The sequence below is a fragment of the Monodon monoceros genome, unplaced genomic scaffold (genome assembly GCF_005190385.1).
Source record: "Monodon monoceros isolate NGI ecotype Baffin Bay Population unplaced genomic scaffold, NGI_Narwhal_1 Super_Scaffold_21, whole genome shotgun sequence".
In the NCBI taxonomy this organism is placed as follows: Eukaryota; Metazoa; Chordata; class Mammalia; order Artiodactyla; family Monodontidae; genus Monodon; species Monodon monoceros.
Window position 1 is genome coordinate 74,444,244 of NW_021703778.1, and position 19,929 is coordinate 74,464,172.

The 19,929-nt window shown below is 48.2% G+C and overlaps 1 protein-coding gene across 1 annotated transcript in view; it reads right to left on the reverse strand.

Annotated features, from left to right (window-relative positions):
- CELF6 (CUGBP Elav-like family member 6) overlaps window positions 1-16,699 on the reverse strand; it is a 30,857-nt gene extending 14,158 nt beyond the window's left edge. Inside the window, exons 1-3 of the mRNA XM_029239460.1 lie at window positions 16,438-16,699; window positions 12,616-12,698; window positions 3,560-3,608 (exon numbers count right to left, since the gene is read on the reverse strand). Of these exons, the coding sequence (XP_029095293.1) occupies window positions 3,560-3,608; window positions 12,616-12,698; window positions 16,438-16,699 (394 nt within the window). The remainder of the gene's footprint in view (window positions 1-3,559; window positions 3,609-12,615; window positions 12,699-16,437) is intronic.
- Between the last annotated feature and the right edge of the window lie 3,230 nt (window positions 16,700-19,929).

The following is a 19,929-nucleotide window of genomic DNA, read 5'->3' on the forward strand; positions in this document are numbered from 1 at the left end:
GAAGATTACGTTTGCCTTGATACCCCCTTGATTATGTCTGCATTGATACCAGTATTTTTGTCAGATGTAAAAATCATTATTAATCAACTGTAAACAAAGGATTTAATTTCAGGAATAATTTTAAAATATGCAAGCTCAAAGGCTTAACTGTATCAGGGCAGGTGTGACCATTAACTCTGAAGGTTTATAGAATGGGATAACAGAGATAAGACTTGGATGAGACAAGCTGTCCTATATTGGTGTCAAATGTTACATTTCAAAACCAAATTCAATACCATTTTAAAAGTTGAGTTTCTAAAGCATTAATTTGTGTTACAATTCAGCAGAGAGCTGAACTCACTTTTTTTTTTTTTTTTTTTGCTGTACACGGGCCTCTCACTGTTGTGGCCTCTCCCATTGCGGAGCACAGGCTCCGGACGCGCAGGCTCAGCGGCCATGGCTCACGGGCCCAGCCGCTCCGTGGCATGTGGGATCTTCCCGGACCGGGTCACGAACCCGTGTCCCCTGCATCGGCAGGCGGACTCTCAACCACTGCGCCACCAGGGAAGCCCTGAACTCACTTTTGAAGAGATATATAATAGCATTGAAGAGAAGAAACACCTTTTGATTAGTATCTAACACAGATCAGTTGGTAGTAAAATACTTGTAAATTGTAAAGACCCAACTGTTTTGCAAGACTTAGTACATATGCCTCCTGTCTCCCAAATGTGTATCAGGGAACATTTGGTGATTTTGAGTGGGAACACAAAAGAATTGAGAGATCTGGTCATCCAAAACTGCAAGAAGGATTATCCACAGATGCCTTTGGAGTATATGCTCTTTAAAAGCCATCACTTAAGCAATGTAAAGCAATTATACTCCAATAAAGATGTTAAGAAAGAAAAAAGCCATCACTTGTCAAGAAATAGCTATGTTATACATAACTACTAAAATTATGAATTCTACTGCCAGGCAGACCTCTTTTCAGCTAGATTTTCTTTTCCTGCTCTCTTGAGCTGCTCGGAATCTGAACAGGTGTAGAGGTGAAATGCCATATGTACAGAATATGTCAATGATGTTACACCTGAAAAACCTGTACAAAAACGGGGAGGCAAATGATAAAACTCATGCTGATGCCACTGCTGGGAGCCCAGATGACCAAGACATCTGGACTACTCTAAGCAGAAGCATAATCAACGTGGAGGCCTCCTTTGGGCAGTGGCCCTCACCCTGGCAAGAGGTGTTGGACTCCAAGCAGCAAGTGTGCCCCCAGCATCCTGGATTTAGTTCCTGAACCAGACTCCAAGTTGCATTATGTTCTTCTGAGCTCTGTACATGCTCTTCCCTCCACCTGAAATACTTGCTCCCTTGCTCCTCCTTTTTCTATTTGACTACTTCTTGTTCATCCTTGAGATCTCAGCTTAAATATTACCACCTCTGGGAGCCCACCTTGACCTCCCAGACTAAGGTGCCCCATGTTTTCCCCAATGCTTTTCAATCCCCCAGGACTTGAAAAGCATTGATCACACTGGATGATAGCTTTGTTTTACTGTTTATATCCCCTTATAGCTCCAGAGCTCCATGAGGCCAGGTGCCAGGTCTGCCTTGCATTCCTAATGTGGAGTAAGTTGCTCAAAAGATATTGGTTGGATGGTTGAACAAACTACAGCCCAATCTATCTGCTTCTTAGCTCACTCAAGTACTCTCAGGTGACCTCTCAGCTGTCTAGTGTTCGTGGGCAGGGCTGAGAAGTTGGCCAACATTGGCCCTGATGCCTAACAGTTTCCCAAGAAGCAGAAATTCTTGGGACAAGTGAACCAGAGGTTTGGTATGCATCCTGGAACTTCTCAAAAACCAGTCTGGAAAGAATGAGATGGAAAAGGAGGATTTGTGTTTGGAGGAGAGGGAGGAAGCTTGGAAATATCTCCTTAAGACAAAGTGGGATGATAACATCTTGACCAGAAGTGGAGAATCAAAGAGACCAAAATCAGAAAATCTAAAAGGAGGAAGAATGGATTTCTTGGAGGGAAGAACTCCACAATGGAGCTATGAAGCTACTAGAGTCCCTTGTAGGTGTGGACACTGAGCCTGAAGTCTGAGAGGATGTGCAGAATTACTAGGAGTCAATAAATGTCTGTCAATTGGGTTCCATTCTCTCCCTGATCTTGGGCAGCTTCTTTTACCTAATAAAAAGCCATGGCTGACCTCCCTAAGGTGGGGAGAAAGTCTTTTTTTTTTTTTAACATCTTTATTGGGGTATAATTGCTTTACAATGGTGTGTTAGTTTCTGCTTTATAACAAAGTGAATCAGTTATACATATACATATGTCCCCATATCTCTTCCCTCTTGCGTCTCCCTCAGGAGAAAGTCTTATTTAAGAGGGAGTCCGCAAATGTCAGGGAGGGCTCCAGGCAGATTTCTTGGAATGATTTAACACCCAAGGGCAAGAAAGACACCAAGAACTGACACCAGAAGCTAGTATTGCTTTTCCAGTATGGAAGCTGGCCAGAACTCAGCTGGTTGTCAAAAAGCACAGGCTCGGATGGACCTAGAGTCTGTCATACAGAGTGAAGTAAGTCAGAAAGAGAAAAATAAATACCGTATGCTAACGCATATATATGGAATCTAAAAAAATTGTACTGATGAACCTAGTGGCAGGGCAGGAATAAAGACGCAGACATAGAGAATTGACTGAGGACATGGGGAGGGGGAAGGGTAAGCTGGGACAAAGTGAGAGAGTGGCATGGACTTATATACACTACCAAATGTAAAACAGATAGCTAGTGGGAAGCAGCCGCATAGCACAGGGAGATCAGCTCGGTGCTTTGTGACCACCTAGAGGGGTGGGATAGGGAGGATGGGAGGGAGACGCAAGAGGGAGGGGATATGGGGATATAGGTATACATATAACTGATTCACTTTGTTGTACAGCAGAAACTGACACAACATTGTAAAGCAATTATACTCTAATAAAGATTAAAAAAAAAAAAAAGCACAGGCTCTCAAACCCTCCTGTTCTTAAGGAGCATTAGTCTTTCTGCATTAGGAAACAGTGCAGCTAAAAAAAAAAAACTTTTGAAGACTTTCCATGGTCCTCAGCATAGAGTTCAGTTCCTTAATATGGCCTACAAAATCTGTCTTACGAGCCTCATCTTTTTCCCAAGGCAACTGAAATGAAGGAATGAATGGCTCCAACCCAGACTGGACTGAGTTCTCTGTAATCAGAAGATCTGGAAAAGGAGAATAACTCTAACCTGGTTCTTCAAACAAACCTGGAAGTTCCACCTGTTAAAACAGGAATGAACTCTCTCCAGGGGCAAGGTGGCAAGAACTCCCTTCCTCTATGTCCAGCCTCTATCTCCTGCCTCTTCTGGGTCTGGGGATGCTGGGACCCCATCCCTCTTCAGTCTGACCTGGGATGGCTGAGCTGTCTGGTGCTAAATAATCTGGTCCCTCCCTAGTTGCCCCCCTTACCCAGGGAGGCTCTAGTAATAAACCCTAGGTAGGCCTGACTCCAGAAGTGGGCCCACCATCCCCGACATGGATGATACCCTGAGATTCGGCAGGCAGGCAAGTTACCTCCTCGGCCCTCACTGGCAGCCGGCTTCACTTGGATGGGACGATTCATCTGAAAGACATCGGACCAACACACCCAGTCAGCGTGACTGCCTGGCCCTGCCCCGGCTTCTCCACCCCTGGACTCCTCAGGATCTAATCCCTCACCCCTTTGAACTCTACACCCCACCACTCTCACACAGGGATTATAGATTTTCTCCAAGATTCATCCCTTAAAGGCAGGAATTTAGAAGGTGCTGAAGCCTGAAGGATTAGGCGATAGGAAGCTCAGGGGCAAGCAGAGGAGGGACCGTGGAGGTCAAAAAGATTCTCCTGCCTTGGCTCTGTGTAGGGACCATGTGCGGCCTGTCCCTCTGGCTCCTGGACTTCCTTAAAGGCTTTGGGTGCGAGGAATTGGGTAGGAGGGCAGATGTGTGTTCTGTGTCTAAAACTGAGAATATACTTCTATGTGTCACTTAGATTAAATAATCTGGGAATCAGATTTAGGGCCATCTACCCCCAACTCTGCCATTTAATGGTTGTATGACTTCGAGTAAGCCATCCTCTCTCAGATTCAACTTGTCAAATGAGAAAAACCTTCCCCAAGCTTCTATGTCACCATAGTTTCTACCCTCACCCTCTCAGTCCCCTCCCTGGGACCCCTTCCCCTGAGGATGCTGGAGTTCTCCAGGGCACCATCCTTGGCCCTACTCATCCCACTCTTCCCTTTTTTCCTGGCTAATCTCATCCAAACCGACAGCCTCAGCTCCTGTCCCCACAGTGATGACTCAGAGCTCTGCGTCTCCAGCCTTTACCTCCCTCCTGAGCTTCAGACCCATGTGCCCAGCTTCTTGCCGGACACCCCACCTAGAAAGTCCACTGGCACCTTCCACTCAACACACCCAAACCAGAGCTCATCTTTTTGCCCAAACCTGATCCAGTCATCCAGGCTATAAACCTGGAAAGCAGCTTGACTCCTCCCTCCATACCCTCCCCCACCAACCAATTTCACCTTCTAATTCAGGGGTTCCCTGATCAGGGGTAGATAAGAATCACCTGGGAACCATATCAGACTCTTAAGTTGGGGGATTGTATAATTTGTAAACGCTCCTAGGTGATTTCCGTATATACCCCACCCACTCCCATCCCCCAACCACCCTGAGAGAATTCACGATTGAATCCCCATCTCACCTTCCTCTCATGGGTGTTGTGGGGATCACATGACATAATGGGGACGCAAAAGGTCTTTGTAAACAGCCAAGAGCTGGATGCGTAGGACGTGAGGAATTATTGTTGGGGGGCAGACAGCTGAGTGCCGGAAGGAAAGAAGAGCAGCCTTCCTGTTCATGGAGGAAGGGGTACTGATGGCCATCTGGCCTGAGAAGGTGATGATCTGACCCCCTCCCCTCAGGAAATGCAATGCTTCTGCACCAATCAGGGGCCACTCCATCCCCTACCAGTGTGCTCGTTGCCGAGACAACAGGCAGCTTCCTGTTACCATAGCCACAAGTGCTACCAAGTAACCATAGTAACGCCCTGGCAGTCACAGTTGAGCAATTTCCTTTGGATCAAATTTGGGGGAGGGGTGGGGGGAGGGCTTAAAAAAAAAGGAAAGGAAAGGAAAACAGGCCAAGCCTGAACCAGAGCAATCCCCCTCCCACCCAGGGCTCAGGTTCTTACGCGCTCTTACACACCCACCCGCTGGTGGTGGAGCACCTGCAGTGTACCAGGCTGTGGGTGAGGGCTGAGACACCGACAGGACTCGGGCTGCAGTCTAGAGGGGTGACAGATCAATCCAAGGAGATCAGGGCGAGCTGGACAGGTCTGGATGGCCTGCACCAGGGACCAGGAGGACAGGACCCGTCCCTGGGCATGGCCACCTGTGACTGTGGAGGAGAGACCAAGAGACAGAGCCGGGCTTCCCTGGTGGCGCAGTGGTTGAGACTGTGCCTGCTGATGCAGGGGACACGGATTCGTGCCCAGGTCCGGGAAGATCCCACATGCCGCCAAGCGGCTGGGCCCGCGATCCATGGCCGCTGAGGCTGCGCGTCCGGAGCCTGTGCTCCGCAACAGGAGAGGCCACAGCAGTGAGAGGCCCACGTACCGCAAAAAAGAAAAAAAAAAAAAGAGACAGAGCCATGGAGAGCAGAGACACAGGGAGAGATGAAGAGACACAGGAAGACAGAAATGATGAGAGAATAAGACAGACCTACACAGGGCAAGGAAAGAGAGAAATACTGGGGGAGATGGGAAGGAAATGAGGGGATAAGGGGTCAGGAAGGGGGGGTGCAGGAAAGGTAGGGAGGAGTGTGGCAGAAGGGTAGAAGCCTGGGGTGGGGGGCAGTGAGGGTGAGCAAGACCATCCTTATTTTATTAGTTCTTAAATAGATCCTACGAATTTCTCACTGGAGCCTAGAGTGACGAGCACATGTAACAGCAGTGGTTTCCGTGGCGGCTGCCTCCCCGGCTGGGTTTCTGGGGAGGTGGAGCTCATCGGTGCTCTGGAGGATGTCCCTTTTCCCCCTCCCCCTCTCCACCACTGTTTGATGGAGAGTGGGCATTAGGTGGTACATAAATGTCCCACGTGGACCTGGCAGAGTCCAGGTCTCGGAGGCTGGGCACCTAGACTTTCCACCACTCGGGCATGTTGCCAGTATGTCCAGAACTCTGTGAAGAGCCCTGGGCTGGGCCCTTCAGGGGAGACAGCGATGACCCTAGGACCCTGTCCTCAAAGGCGTATAAGAGGGGAAGATAATGCCACCATTTCCAGAGAGCCCACTATGTGCCAGGCCCTTCCTGGGGCATTTTACATACATTGTCTCTAAATTCCTTCCAACCACTCTGCAAGATAGTGCCATTGTTCCCATAGTATAGATGAGAAAGCTGAGGCTGAGGGGGGTTAAATCACTTGTCCAAGATCACATGGTGGGTAAGTGGTTGAGCTGGGATTTGCCTCCAGGTCTGCCTGACACTGAAGTCCATGATTTTTGCATTGTGTCACTCAGCTCCATTCTTAAGACATGAACACAAATAACGAGGCACAGAGGGACCAGGACCTTGGGAGGCGTGCAAGGTAAAGTGCTGTGGGAGAGGCTGACTCCAGCTGGAGAGGCTGGCTCAGGGAAAGTTTCATGGGGGAGGCAGGGTTTGAGCTGGGTCTTGCAGCACTGGGGTCATTTGGGCCATGTGGAGATCGTGGGAGAGGTGGGGCTGGAGGCTGAACACTCCAGGTGTTTGGGGTACGGAGAGGGAGATGCAAGTCTGAAGGAGCAAGGGTTTTCTGGTGGGCACCTGACACCGAGGGAGCTAGGGTAGTACAGATTGCTGCCAAGTCCGATAGACGTGGGTTTAAATCCTGGCTCCATCACTGACAACTTCCTTAAGGTCTCTGAGCCTCAGTATCCACACTAGTAAAAGGGCACTCAGGATCCCACCTTGAAGGGGTGTGGTGAAAATGACAAAGGCAAGATCTTAGTAGGTGCACCAGATGTAATAAATTTTTCGTTTGTTTGTTTTTGTTTGTGTGGGTTTTAAATGGAAGGATATGGAATTGAAGGGTAGGCAGGGGCCAGATCAGGGCAGGTTGTGAAAACCATGACAAGGAACTTTGACTTTGTTGTATTTCAAAGGCAATAGGGATCCAGGGAAGGATATTAAGTGGGGGAGGGATCTGTCTTATGAAGGATCCCATGAGCTGTCATTATGCAGAGAAAGGATTGGAAAGGGAAAGATTAGAGGCAGGAGGATCAGTGATACAAGTGAGGGTGAGGGTGACCTGGACTAGGGCAGAAGGAAATGGACAGATTCAGGGGATGTTCAGGAAGAATGAACTGGACTAAAGTTCTATTGGATGTGGGGACTGAGGGAGAGGAGGGAATTTTGGCTGACTCTCAAGCTTATGGTTTAGGTGTTGGGGAAGTTGGTAATTTGGGAGTTAGGAGGTGCAGGGGAAGTCCTCAGGGGAGGAGCCCAAGATGGTGATGACAGAGTTGAGAAGAGTAATGGTCCCCAGGCTCTGGGCCTTCAGTCTCCACTGGGAAGTGGTTAGGGAGGACACCCGGTTTTTAGGTATGTTCTGTGTGGCTAAAGGAGAAAGAGAGCTGCCCACATGAGCTACCTGGGCAGCCCTACCCTGCCTCGTTCCTGTCATAGCCAGGGGAGGGATGTGGAAGCGGGGTCAAGTAATCACTGTTCCCCTTTGAAGAAAAGAGGGCATTGCTTCCTTGGCCAAGAACTTGTCATGGGACCTCACGGGAGCTGTTGCCCTTGGCTGAGCACCTATTCCCCTGAGACTTTCCCAAGTCCAGGCACATTTCTGCTTCAGGGCCCAGCCCTGGAGGGGAAATCAAGGGAGAGTATGTCAGAAAGAGGAGAGGACAACCTACTCCAAGCAGTGGAGTGGAGAAGGTCGGGGGCAGGACAGACACGTATGGGGTCCTAGGCCTTCTGCCCCTGTAAGCAGCAGGGAAGGCAAGATCTTACCCCTTCTCTCTGCTTGACTTGCCAAAAATTCCTGCCTTTGGGGTCCACATTGCCCTCTTCACACTCTTCTGTCCTGATCACAGCTCTTCCCTCCACTCAGCACTCATGCCCTCAGCCCCTTCCCCTCACCATGGGAAGAATGCTTATTGGAACCTCCCCAAAGAAGGGACTACTGATGGGTCTAAGAGAGGTGTCATGGGTGCAAGAAAGAGTGGAGCAGATAAAAAGGAAACCACCATTTTCAGTACTTTGTTCTACCTCACCCCCTTCCTCTAATTCAACCCACTGCCAAGTCCCATTCGTTCTAGAATCTATATGGATTTCCTAAATAGTTCTCAAGTCCATCCTCTCCTCTCCGTTCCTACCCTAACCCCAGCTCCAGGCCAGTATCATCACTCACATGCCCTCAGCAAGTGTTTCCAGAGGGTCATCTGCCTCCAGCATTGCATCCTCTCCACCCCAGCATTCACGCTGTAGCCAAAGTGATCTTTCAGTACCAGTCCCTCACTCTTCCCTGCTCAAAATCCACCCACAGTTCCCCATTGCAAGCTGCCCAGTAAAACCCGAGATCCTAAGACTGGGAGCCAAAACCTGTTAGTCCTGCCTCCCGTGCTGCCCAACATGCATGATACTCTCCATTCACTTGGAGCCTTAGACATCTTTGCTGGGCACTTTCCCTGACTGTCCCCAGAATTCCAGAAGACACTTTTGTCTTTTAGGTTTCTAGGCCTTCAAACATGATGAAGTATGATCATGATTCAGCTCAGACAGCGTCTCGCCTGTGAAGCATCTCCTCCTTCTCCACCCCTGATGCTTCTTCTACGTGCCCAGAGGTTAAACCCCACTGAGGTGCAACAAGTTATTTCTGGGCTGGAAGCTCCTTGAGGGCAAAGGCGCCAGCTCATGCACTGGGCAGCTGCTAGCACATACAGTGCCTTTGTGTGAGTTACAAAGAGGCAACCCTGTGGGCAAATTAGGAAAAATGTGACCCTTCCTCTGGGCTTACACAGTCCTGTGATAATGTGCATGGCTTGGTCAATAGAGCATGGCTGGATTTCAGGCCCTGTTTGCCTTTTCCACTCAAGCTGTTTTGTGCAGGGCACAACCTGCAAAAGCAAATGTACTCAGTTATGTCTGTCTCCTTCATGGTGTTTGAAGGGATGGATGCCCAGGGGAAAGGAGAACATGAACATGGAGGGAGACAAGTGCGGGGGCAGGAGGGAACCTTCTGAATCCCAGAAGGTGGGGCTGAGGTTGGGCCTCACTTTCTTCAGGTGGATTCTGGAGCCTAAAGTGAGGCTGAAAGAAGTAACTCTAGCTTCATGGGGAAGAAGCTGTAGAAGATGGGACAGACCACTGAGGTTTGAAGGAAGTCCTGAGTAGGGAGTCAAGCTTTGATAGGTGACAGAAATTAGCAGGGAGCTCGTGGAGGGGGGCCGAGGGGAGGTCCCAGTCCAGCAGATAACATGAAATTTCTCCTAGCGGTTCAGGCTTTCTCTTTAGGTTTGACACAGCCTTTCCTAGTCCCACAGCGACAGTCCTGCCTGCCTCCAGTCAGAGTCCAGATTGAAGTGTTGTCCCTGCTTCTCCAGCAGATGGCAGGTGTGCCCAGGACCCAGTGCCTACAGAGAGCTGGGCACCCACCTCTCCATGCTGGTGGGCCTGAGGCCAGGTGACTAAAGCTACTGCTGCCCCTGGCAGGCCCAGAGGAAAGATTGATGACTCGGCCATTGCTGGGGCTGGCCAACAGGGCCATCGATTTTCATTTAGGAGAATAATTAAATATTAATTTTCACTTTGTTAAGCTGAGGAGGGTGAATAAGCCAATCCTGGCAGTACAAGAGGAAGTCAGGCCATGTTGGAAGCCTGTAGATGAAAGGGTGAGAGGGGGCAGATGTACCCAGTCACCATCCCCTCCAGAACTTTAGACCCCTATCTGCCACCAGCTTGGCTCAGGTAACAGTGCAGTGGTTAAGTGAATGAGTTCTGGAGCCAGACTACTTGCATTCAAAGCCCACATCTTCCCATTAGTAGCTACATGACCTTGGGCAAGTCACTTGTTTTCTATGACTCAGTTTCCTCACCTGTAAAATGGGAATGCCAATAACAATACCTTCTTCATAGAGGATTAAATGAATTTGAACCTGTAAAGTGCTAGGAACACTGTCTGGTATCAATATATGTTAGTTATTATTATTTCTCTTTTTTCTCCCAGAAATTGTCCCAGTAGTATAGGGCTTCACTGTCCTTATCTCAGGTGCCCTCAGCCTCATAGAGTACCCCAGGTACCCCATCTCTTGTGGAGCCCTGTGGCTGGTTGAGGAGGGGATTTTTTTTTTTTTTTTAACATTTATTGGCTGCATCAGGTCTTAGTTGGCGGCACACGGGATCTTTCGTTGCAGTGCACAGGCTCTTTGTTCTGGTGCACGGGCTTCTCTCTAGCTGTGGCGTGCAGCTTAGTTGCCCCGCGGCATGTGGGATCTTAGTTCCCCGACCAGGGATTGAACTGGCATCCCCTGCATTGCAAGACGGATTCTTTACCACTGGACCACCAGGGAAGTCCCTAAGGAGGGGATTTGTTCTCCCAAAGTTCATATTAATTTTTTCAGTGCCTTTCATTTGCTTTCAGGATAAAGTCCAAACCCCTCAGCCTGGAGTTCAAAGTTTCCTCTTCAGCCACTGCCCTCTGTGGATCTTCTTTCTGGTCTGGCCCCTGCTCACATGAGGGCCCCCTCCTCTACACTCCCAGCCTCATTTCACACCCATCTGTTCCTCTTGTCTCTGCACCTCTACCATGATGTTTCCCACGTGGAGTGTTACTGTTCGTATCATTGACTCAATTCTAGTGACAGAAGTCATTTACTCCCAAGGTTGGATGAGTAATGACTTCTACTATTACTCCTAGTAATGCTGCTGTTACTACTACTACTACTACTACTACCACCAGCTAACCTGTATTGAGTACTGATTGTCTGCCAAGATCTGTGTTAAGCACTTTACATGACTTAGTTCATTTAATTATGATAACAACCCTACAAGTTCAATTTCACAGATGAGGAAGCTTAGGCTTAGAGAGGTAAAGACTTGCTCAAGGTCATAGAGTCAGTGAGTGGTGGGGCCTGGATCGACACCCAGGTCTGTCTGACTCCAGAGCCTGCATACAGAGGATTGGCGAGGGTGATAAGTTAGTGTTAACTTGACACTGAGTCTTCAAGAGCGAGGCTCAAGTTCCTTCAATTACAAGGATTGGTTCTAGGATCTGACACCCCGATAACAGCCTGATCGGCTCTAAGTAAAGCCTGCGTTATTGCTGGAGAGCTCCAATGCAGAGAAATGACTTCTTTACACGGAGCTGAAATTAGCGCATCTGCTCTTTATACCCCACTGCTCTGTGAGGCCACCCATAGGAAACCAAATCCCTCTTCAGGATGTGAAAGCGGTTACCCGCCCCAACAGTAATATGTATCAAGATCTTACTCTGTGCCAGGCACTTGCTAAGCCTCAGTGAATCCTCACAATAGCCCAGAGAGCTAAGTGTTAGTATAACCTACTCCTTATAGATGAGGAAATTTTCTAGTAATGTATCTGAAGACACAGAAGTGGTAAATGGCAGAGCTGGGATTCAAATCCAGTCTGTGAATCTCAAAAAACTGGTATTCTTAATTATTATGTTATGATGCCTCCCTATTGCAGCCCCCACTAAACCCTATTTTCTCCAGCTAAATATCCCCAATTCTTCAAATTATCATTCCATGATATATTTTATGTTCCCATCCCATCCTAGTATCTTTATGGTAGGCTAATGACCCTCTTAAATCTGACGCCTGGAAGTGGATATGTGTCCCATGTTTGGCCTGCCTGGGACATTTGAATAGCATTCTTGTTCTAGACATATCACTCCTTGGACAAGAAAGAATGAGGCTGTGTAGTATGACTTGCTCTTGGTGAACCCACACTAGTTCCTAACAATCACCACTTTCTTCCTTCCACAGTAGGTCCCACTTTGCCTTTTGTCCAGTGATTAGCCATTAGCCAAGGCCATATCAAGTGCCACTGATACACAGTAGCCTAGCTGCCTGTGGAATCAGATCTCTCTTAACTTTAGCTACGTGTTTGGGGTGTGGAGGGAAAGCAATCTTGGTGAGTCAAGACACCCCAAAAAACATTACAGGAAGAGGACCAGAGGGAAGTGCCATCAAGGACCCTAGAACTGGAGGAAGTGGGATTCCAGACCAGCAGAGCCTCTCCTCCATGTATCTGCATATATGCTCACACCAGTGACAAATGACACCTAAAAATCATGATCTTAGCCAACATGGACAAACTCTAGCATAGCTCACAACAGTAATGCCTTCCCTAATTATGGGCATGGTACACTTAGCCCAAGAGTCTTGAGCCCGTTTCTTTGGACCAGAACACTGAACATAACACATAACCTGTAGCTGTTAAGGGTACAGGTAAGTCCTCTCCTGGAAAGATGACTCTTCTTCTAGTTCCTGGTCCCAGCCCAGCCCCTATATGCTGCTTTGGCATGCACATAGGGCCTATGTCCCCAGCCTGAGGTGATTCCCCCCGCCCACCAACCCTGGTGGACTTACCCCTGGCAGGGTCTTCTGCTCGTGCAGTGCACTCTGGGCCTTGAGAGCAGAGTCCCGGGCGCAGTAGGTGAGGAAGGCACAGCCTGGGGAGGAAGAGGCTGGCTCAGGGGGTTTCCTGAAACCCCCAGATACTCTTCCTGGAAAGACCCCATTAAGTTGACAAACTCAAAGCCACTCTCCTTTAAACAAGGACACTACTTCTGAGAAGGCTTCTCTGCCTCCCACCTTCTCTGAAGGGAGGGGCTTCGTGTGCCTGTGTCCCAGGCTCTGGCTCCTTCTCAATTGCTCGTGGCCTCTTGCCTACGGAACATGTGTACCCACACCCAGTCACATGCTAATACAATCCCACATCTCCCCTCCCCACTCCAGCCGTAAATCCTGTTAGGGTTAGACCTCCCTAAGCAGCTTTGCCTTCAGCTTTAACCCCAGCCTCCCCTTTCCTTTTTGGATTCATACTCCCAAAGTCTCTCAGAATCAGCCTCAATTCCTTCCCAACTCAGTTTCAGATGGGAGGAGACAGAAGAGGAGGAGAAAGGTTGGGACCCCAGGACCCCAGAACTCCTTGCTAACACCTCCTCCTAGTTTGAGTCTGAGGAAGGGATAATTTTGAGGCTTGGAAGATGGGACTGGTTTAAGGGTGTCCTATGGGTAGGAGCTTCTAGGGACTTCCAATCCTATCCAAGGAACTTGATCTGTCAGCTCTCCCAGGACTTCAAGATAGGGCCTCTTAAATAGTTATTGTGCCCCAAATTTGACTTCTCTAAAAGAACCAGTAGATACAGGGGAGAGAAGGAGTCGGGGTTGAGCCAAAGGATCAGTCCTACCCTCTTTTTGTCCAGCCTCAGAACCTGTAGCCTGCTAAGAAGCACAGGGCCAAGATTTCTTCCTTTCCAAAAGTCATTGAGCACTCACTCATTCAGAAAAGATTTATTGAATACTTATTATGGTGGGACATTTTGAGGGCTTGAAGGTAAAATGGCAACAAGACAGATACATTTCCTGCCTTAAGGGGGATCATGTAAAGGATCATGAGGGGGATGTATCTAACTCCACAAGGTTGAGGAATGTCTCAAAGAACACACTGAATTCTCAATAACAAACGGGTGTTAATGAGGTAACAAAAAGTGTGGCGATTATTTCAAGCAGAGAGAATAGTACGTATGATGACTGAGTGAAGAATTCAGTGTGTTGGGGAAATGAATGGAAGGCTAGTATGGTTGGAGATTGGTAACTTAGGGGCAGAGTGGCCAGTGGGGTGTGCAGGGATCAGCTCATCTATAACCTCAGTCTGGATTTTGAACTTTTTCCTAAGAACAGTGGAGAGCCACTAAAGGGTTGTGACATTAGGTCTGTGTTTTCAAAAACAGCCTTCTGAGTGTAGGAAGGAGAAAGACTGAAGGAAGAGAAAGTGGATGTGGGAAGCCATTAGGAGTGTGGTGCAGTTTTCCACTTAGACTTCAGCAGACTTCAAAGGCAAATGGGAACATTTTCTCCAGTGTCTCCTATGTGGTTGCCCTCTTAAGGTGGGCGGATATCTGCCATTCATTGGGTTAAAGTGACCTTAGAGAACTCCTGGGACAAACTCTTATCATATCAATAGGGAAACTGAAGCCCAGAGAGTATACAAGTGGCAGGATAGGGTTTGGAATCTCCAAACTCCTAGGCTGAGCTTGTTTTAAAAGCACTGTGGCTGCCCCCCGTGGTACTCAGCCATCAAAAAGAAAACGAGTCACTCTGGCTTTTGGACATCACTGTTGCTGGGGAGAAGGTGGAGAATATGTTGACTTGGAGACCCCCCTCAGTGATCTTGCAAGGCAACCCTGCCTTCAAGAGCTGTGGGTTGGTTTGGGGATAAATCACCAAACACCTGATTCCGCTTACATCTCTGTTCCATCTACTGCCACCAAGCCATATTAGCTGATGTCAGAACTGGGCAGGGCTGGGGGCCTCTCAGAAAGGCTCGAGGGCCTAGTTGCTGCCTAAAGGAGCCCTGTGTGACTACCTGGGAAAGGGAGTGGAAGAATGAGGGATAAAAAGACAGAGAAGCATGGCTTGAAGGACAGATGAATGAAAAAAAACAGGAAGAATTAGAACTAAGTGTAGAGAGAAAGAGAGAAAGGATGAGGGAACAGTTCAGAGACTCCGACGGTGTTTGAGTGAGAATTAAAGGTATTCTATACACTTCCCTTACTGTACAGATGGCTCAGAAAGATTAGCTTGTACTTTCATACTGAAATAAATGTCTAGAAAATAAGAAAATAAATTGGTATGGATGGATGTACAGCTGGGCAGCTGGACTGTGTTAGAAGGAATCTGGATGGTATGGTCTTGTCATTTCATGCCCCTCTAAAAATGACCCCACCCAGGAGGGTGGAAGATGCACTGCTTCATAGCTGCTCCCAAATCTTCTATGGGCATTTTCCTGGAGTCTCTATGTTAGTGTGCCTAGGAACTCTCCAAAGCCTCTGAGTTGAAAAGGTGGCAGCCTGTTTCCAGCTCTTAGCCCTTAGGAAAGTACATTTAACTGTTACCCAGGACCCACCACTTCTCTCCTGGAAAGATCACGGAGGATAGTTGGGGACCCTCCCCCACTCCCCAAACCCTGAAACTGCAGCATGGTGAAGGTGGGGAGAGAAAAAGGTGTTTCTTCTCAAATAATTTCCTTCCCCTGCCCATGTATGAATGTGTTTCTGGCTCTCTTACTCCAGCCCAGCCTGGACAGACTTTTCTGCATGTAAACAAGCCTCCTCCCTATTCCTACAGGAGGAAAGGGGTGTGGCTGGATAGGACCTGGTGCGTCTCTCTCTAGCAAGGGCAGGGAGAAGACCCCTTTCTACCTCTTCAACCTGACCCACCCTGAGGCTCTGGTCCACAGGCTCTGGTCCAGGACCACCCTGTAAGGGAGGGAAAGCAGGAGGCCATAAAGAGGATTGGGAAGGGACAAATATGTGTCACAGGAGTGGGAAGATTAGAGGGTAAAAGAAGTGTAGGTTCAGCTGAGAAGAAGCCTGAGATGAGGGGGCACAAGGTGGCTGGAGTTCCCAGCTGAGATCAGAGTTCTGGACTCAAATCAGAAAAGGAAGACAGTGGTGGGATTCTGGATGGGAGTAGGAGAGATTGGGGCTATTGTTAAGCATGAAGGTGGAATTTGGTGCTGAGAGCCTCCTGGGAGGGGAATTGGATTTTGTGACTTAGACAGGCATGGGTTCTGAAGAAGCGGAGAGTTTGTGTCTGTGAGATTTTAGGTTGGCAGTGTGAATCAAAAGAAGGTTCTGGGGGTTGACTGGTCTTGGATGCCAGAATGAGGGGTGCAAGCCCAAAATGTGTGTGAAGGTGGTTAGGCCTGAGTGGGGTGGCCCCAGATGGGGGTGGAGGGATGGTGGTTCAGGAATGATTGGGTCCAGGGTTTGGGAGATTGAAGGTGTCAGAGACCTAGAAGGTGGAATAAGTTTCCAAATTCCAGGATTTGAGATGTCTGATGGGAGAGATAGAGGGAAGTCCAGCTGAAAGGCGAGGAGTGTTGCGATGTGAGACGTGAAGGGAAGGGAGTTGGAGGTTAAAGTGGAGTACATGTCGGGACCAGAGTGATGATCAGAGGGAGGATGTCAGAGAGAAAATTCTGGGTTGGGGGTTCTGTGATCTGGGAAGAAGACTGGGCTGAAGTGGGCTGGTATTAGACTGGTGTTGGACTGGCTCTAGATAGGGCTAGGGTTGGGGCTGGGGTTGAGGCTGGGATTTGGGCTGGGCCGCACTCTAATCGGAATGGGGCTGGGCAGGGCTGGGCAGGGCTGGGCTGGGCTGGGCTGGGCTGACCCCGCGCACCTTTGTGGAGGCCGGTGAGCCGGTCCTTCAGCACCGTCAGCTCGTAGATGCGGCCGAACTCCTCGAACAGCGGCTTGAGGTCCTGCTCGTCCAAGCCCCTCGGGATCTGCCCCACGAAGAGCTTGATGGCGTCGTGGTCCTTCATGGGCACGGCAGGACCCGGGTTTAGCCCGCTCATACCGACCCCGCTGTCCGCGGTGCTGAAACCCAGGCGCGGGCCGGGGCCGGCGGGCGGCGCAGACCCTCCGGGCGCCGCGGCCATATCCCCGCCCGGTCCGCCCTCCCGCCGGTCCCGCCGGTCCCGCCTGTCCCGCCGTCCCCTCCCTGGACCGGTGGCGAGGGCCAGGGGGGGAGGGGCGGGACACGGGCAGCGAGGGCGGGGGGCTGCACCGGGGGCGGCGTCCGGATGGAGGGGCGTAGAAAGGGTGGGGCGGGCTGGAAAAGGGCGGGGCAGGGGGCGGGGCAGGCCCGGGCCGAAGCGGCGGGATGCTGGGGTCTAGCTTCAGGTCCCCGCGCCTCGCTCTCTGGGCTCCCGCCCGAGCTCTCCCGGAACTGAGCCCCGAGCCCCAGCCCCCGTGTTTGATGACGTAAGGCAGCTGGCCGCCGGGTCTACGCAAATGATTTGCATAATGAGGAAGCAGCGGCCAATCAGAGATGGAGTTGACCGGGCTCGGCCGGGGGCGGGCGGGGCGGCAGGGCTCTCGCGCTCCTGCTCGCCATGGCAACCGGACCCTCGGTTACCCTGTGTGTGTCGAGTGTGTGCAGGCGTGGCCGTGGATCGCGCGTGTGCGCCTTGGACCGCGTGAGGGGAAGTAGCTTCGTCATGCGTGGTGATGTCTGCGGGAGTCAGAGCTAACCCCCTCCTCACACACCGGCACACACAAGCACACACACCTCCAATCACTGGAGCGTTTCCTGCGGGGGCGGATGGGGATTCCTCTTCTCCATTCCCACTACCAAAGCCAGTTCCTCGGAGCCGATCCCACCCCGCCCTATCACACAACTCTCCCTTCGGTGTTTTCAACCACTTCCTTACCCACGAGACTCCCTTGCATACCCCAAAAAATAAAAATAAAATTTTAAAGAAAACCAAAACAAAGACTCCAAAACACTCCTAGAACATGAATTCCTCCTCAGGAGAGTGAGGGAACTTACATTAGCCATATTTGCTCAGGTGCCTAGTTCATCCGAATTCGTGAGCTCAGGGGTGTTATTCTCCTTTTCCGGAAAAGGAAGCTGAGGGTCTGAGGGTCAAGGAGGTTAGGATCAGGCCCACCCCCTAACATCTGCTGGGCCCAGGGCAAGAGAAGAAATGAAAAACATACTGTGTATTTAAATATTTAAAAGATATAAATCAAGTTACAATTTGTTAAATAAAATATGTTCACTTCTTATTTCCACAAATACACTTTCATAATAAAAATGAAAAATATGTGTAAAGGGCTTCCCTGGTGGCGCAGTGGTTGGGGGTCCGCCTGCCGATGCAGGGGACGCGGTTTCGTGTCCCGGTCCGGGAGGATCCCACGTGCCGCAGAGCGGCTGGGCCCGTGAGCCATGGCTGCTGAGCCTGCGCGTCCGGAGCCTGTGCTCCGAAACGGGAGAGGCCGCAAGGCCCGCGTACCGCAAAAAAAAAAAAAAAAAAATGTGTAAAGCTGTTTTTATATGACTGAAAGTTGGCAAAATATCAGACCTGATAGAATTTTATTACTCTTGCTCATGTCTGAGTATTCTCTTGATGGGTCAGTGATGTTCAGAGAAGTAATACAATAAATTATATGTTTATTTCATTAATTTTTTCTTGCCTTCTTTCAGTAAAATTGCTAACCTGTCAATTCCATTGACTATTCTAAGAAACTGCTCAAGAGCAGCAGTAGCAACTGGAATCAATAAAATGTTCTTACAACAATTCAAATTCAAAAATAAACTGTGATTTTTTAAAATTCTTTTTTGACTTTTAATAAAAGTTACTTCTTGTAATTACCTGATTATGGAATGGGTTGCCAGAACATTTCATTTTCACTGAGCTTGATGTATTTTTAAAAATTTCTTTGAAACGTCCTCATTTTATTTATAAGTGTATTGTTTAGTATCCAAGTGTTTGGAGATTTTCCTGTTATCTTTCTGTTCCTGATTTTTTGAGTCCATTGTGGTCAGAGAACTTACTCTGTATGATTTCAATTTTTTTTACATTTGTTGAGGTTTTGTGATCCTCAGAATATGATCTATCTTGGTAAATGTGGGTTTTTTGGTGATTGAAAAGAATGTATATTCTGCTGTTGCTGGGTGCATTGTTCTATAAATGATGATTAGATCCTGTTGGTTGATGGTGCTGTGGAGTTCTGTATCTTTTCTGACTTTATGGCTACTTGTTTTATCACCTGTTGAGAGATGCGTATTGAAGTCTACAACTGTAATTATTAATTTATCTATTTCTCCTTTCAGTTCTATTAGTTTTTGCTTCACATATTTTGCAACTCTGTTGATTGGTGCATACATATTTAAGATTGACTTTTATCATTATGTAATATCATTCTCTGTTCTTGACAAATTTCTTGCTCTGAGATCTACTTTATCTGATATTAATATAGCCACTCCTGATTTCTTTTGGTTAATGTTTGCCTAGTATATCTTTTTCCATCCTTTTATTTTCAACCTACCTATACTGTTATATTTGAAGTGACAAGATATAGTTGGGTCACTTTTTAAATTCAGGCCATCAATCTTTGTCCTTTAATTGTTGTATTTAGACCATTTACATTTAATGTAATTATCAATAATGTTAGGGCTTAAATCTGCCACTTAATTTTCTGTCTTCTTTTTGTTCCCTCTGTCCTTCATATCTCTGTTTTGTTTTTTTTTTTTACTATCTTCCTAAGGATTACTTGTTCCTTATTCTAGGTACATTATACATACACATCAAAGTTTATTGGTGTTGACATTTTACCAGTTCAAGTGAAGTATAGAAAGTGTACCTACCTTAAGTCCCTTTATCTTCCCTCATTTATAATATAATTGTCTTAACTATGTCTTCTACATACTTTGAGAACCACATCAATATTATTCAAAAACAACTTGGAAAACTCAAGAAGACCCATAAAGCCTATTATATTTACCCATATTTTCATCATTTTTAAAAATCTCATTTAAAAAAAATTTTTGGCTGTGCTGTGCGGCATGCAGGATCTTAGTTCCCTGATCAGGGACTGAACCCATGCCCCCTGCATTGGGAGCATGGAATCTTAACCACTGGACAACCAAGGAAGTCCCCCCATATTTTCATCTTTCCATTGTTTTTTCCTCCTTCCAGATAGTCTAAAATTCCTTCTTTTATCATTTCCTTTATATTTTAATAACTTCTTTAGCCATCCTTTTAACATAGTTTTTCTGGTGACAAATTCGCTAAGTTTTCCTTCATCTGAAAATATCGATATCTTGATTTCCCCTTCATTCCTGAAGGTTATTTTTGCTGAATACAGGATTACAGCTTTTTAA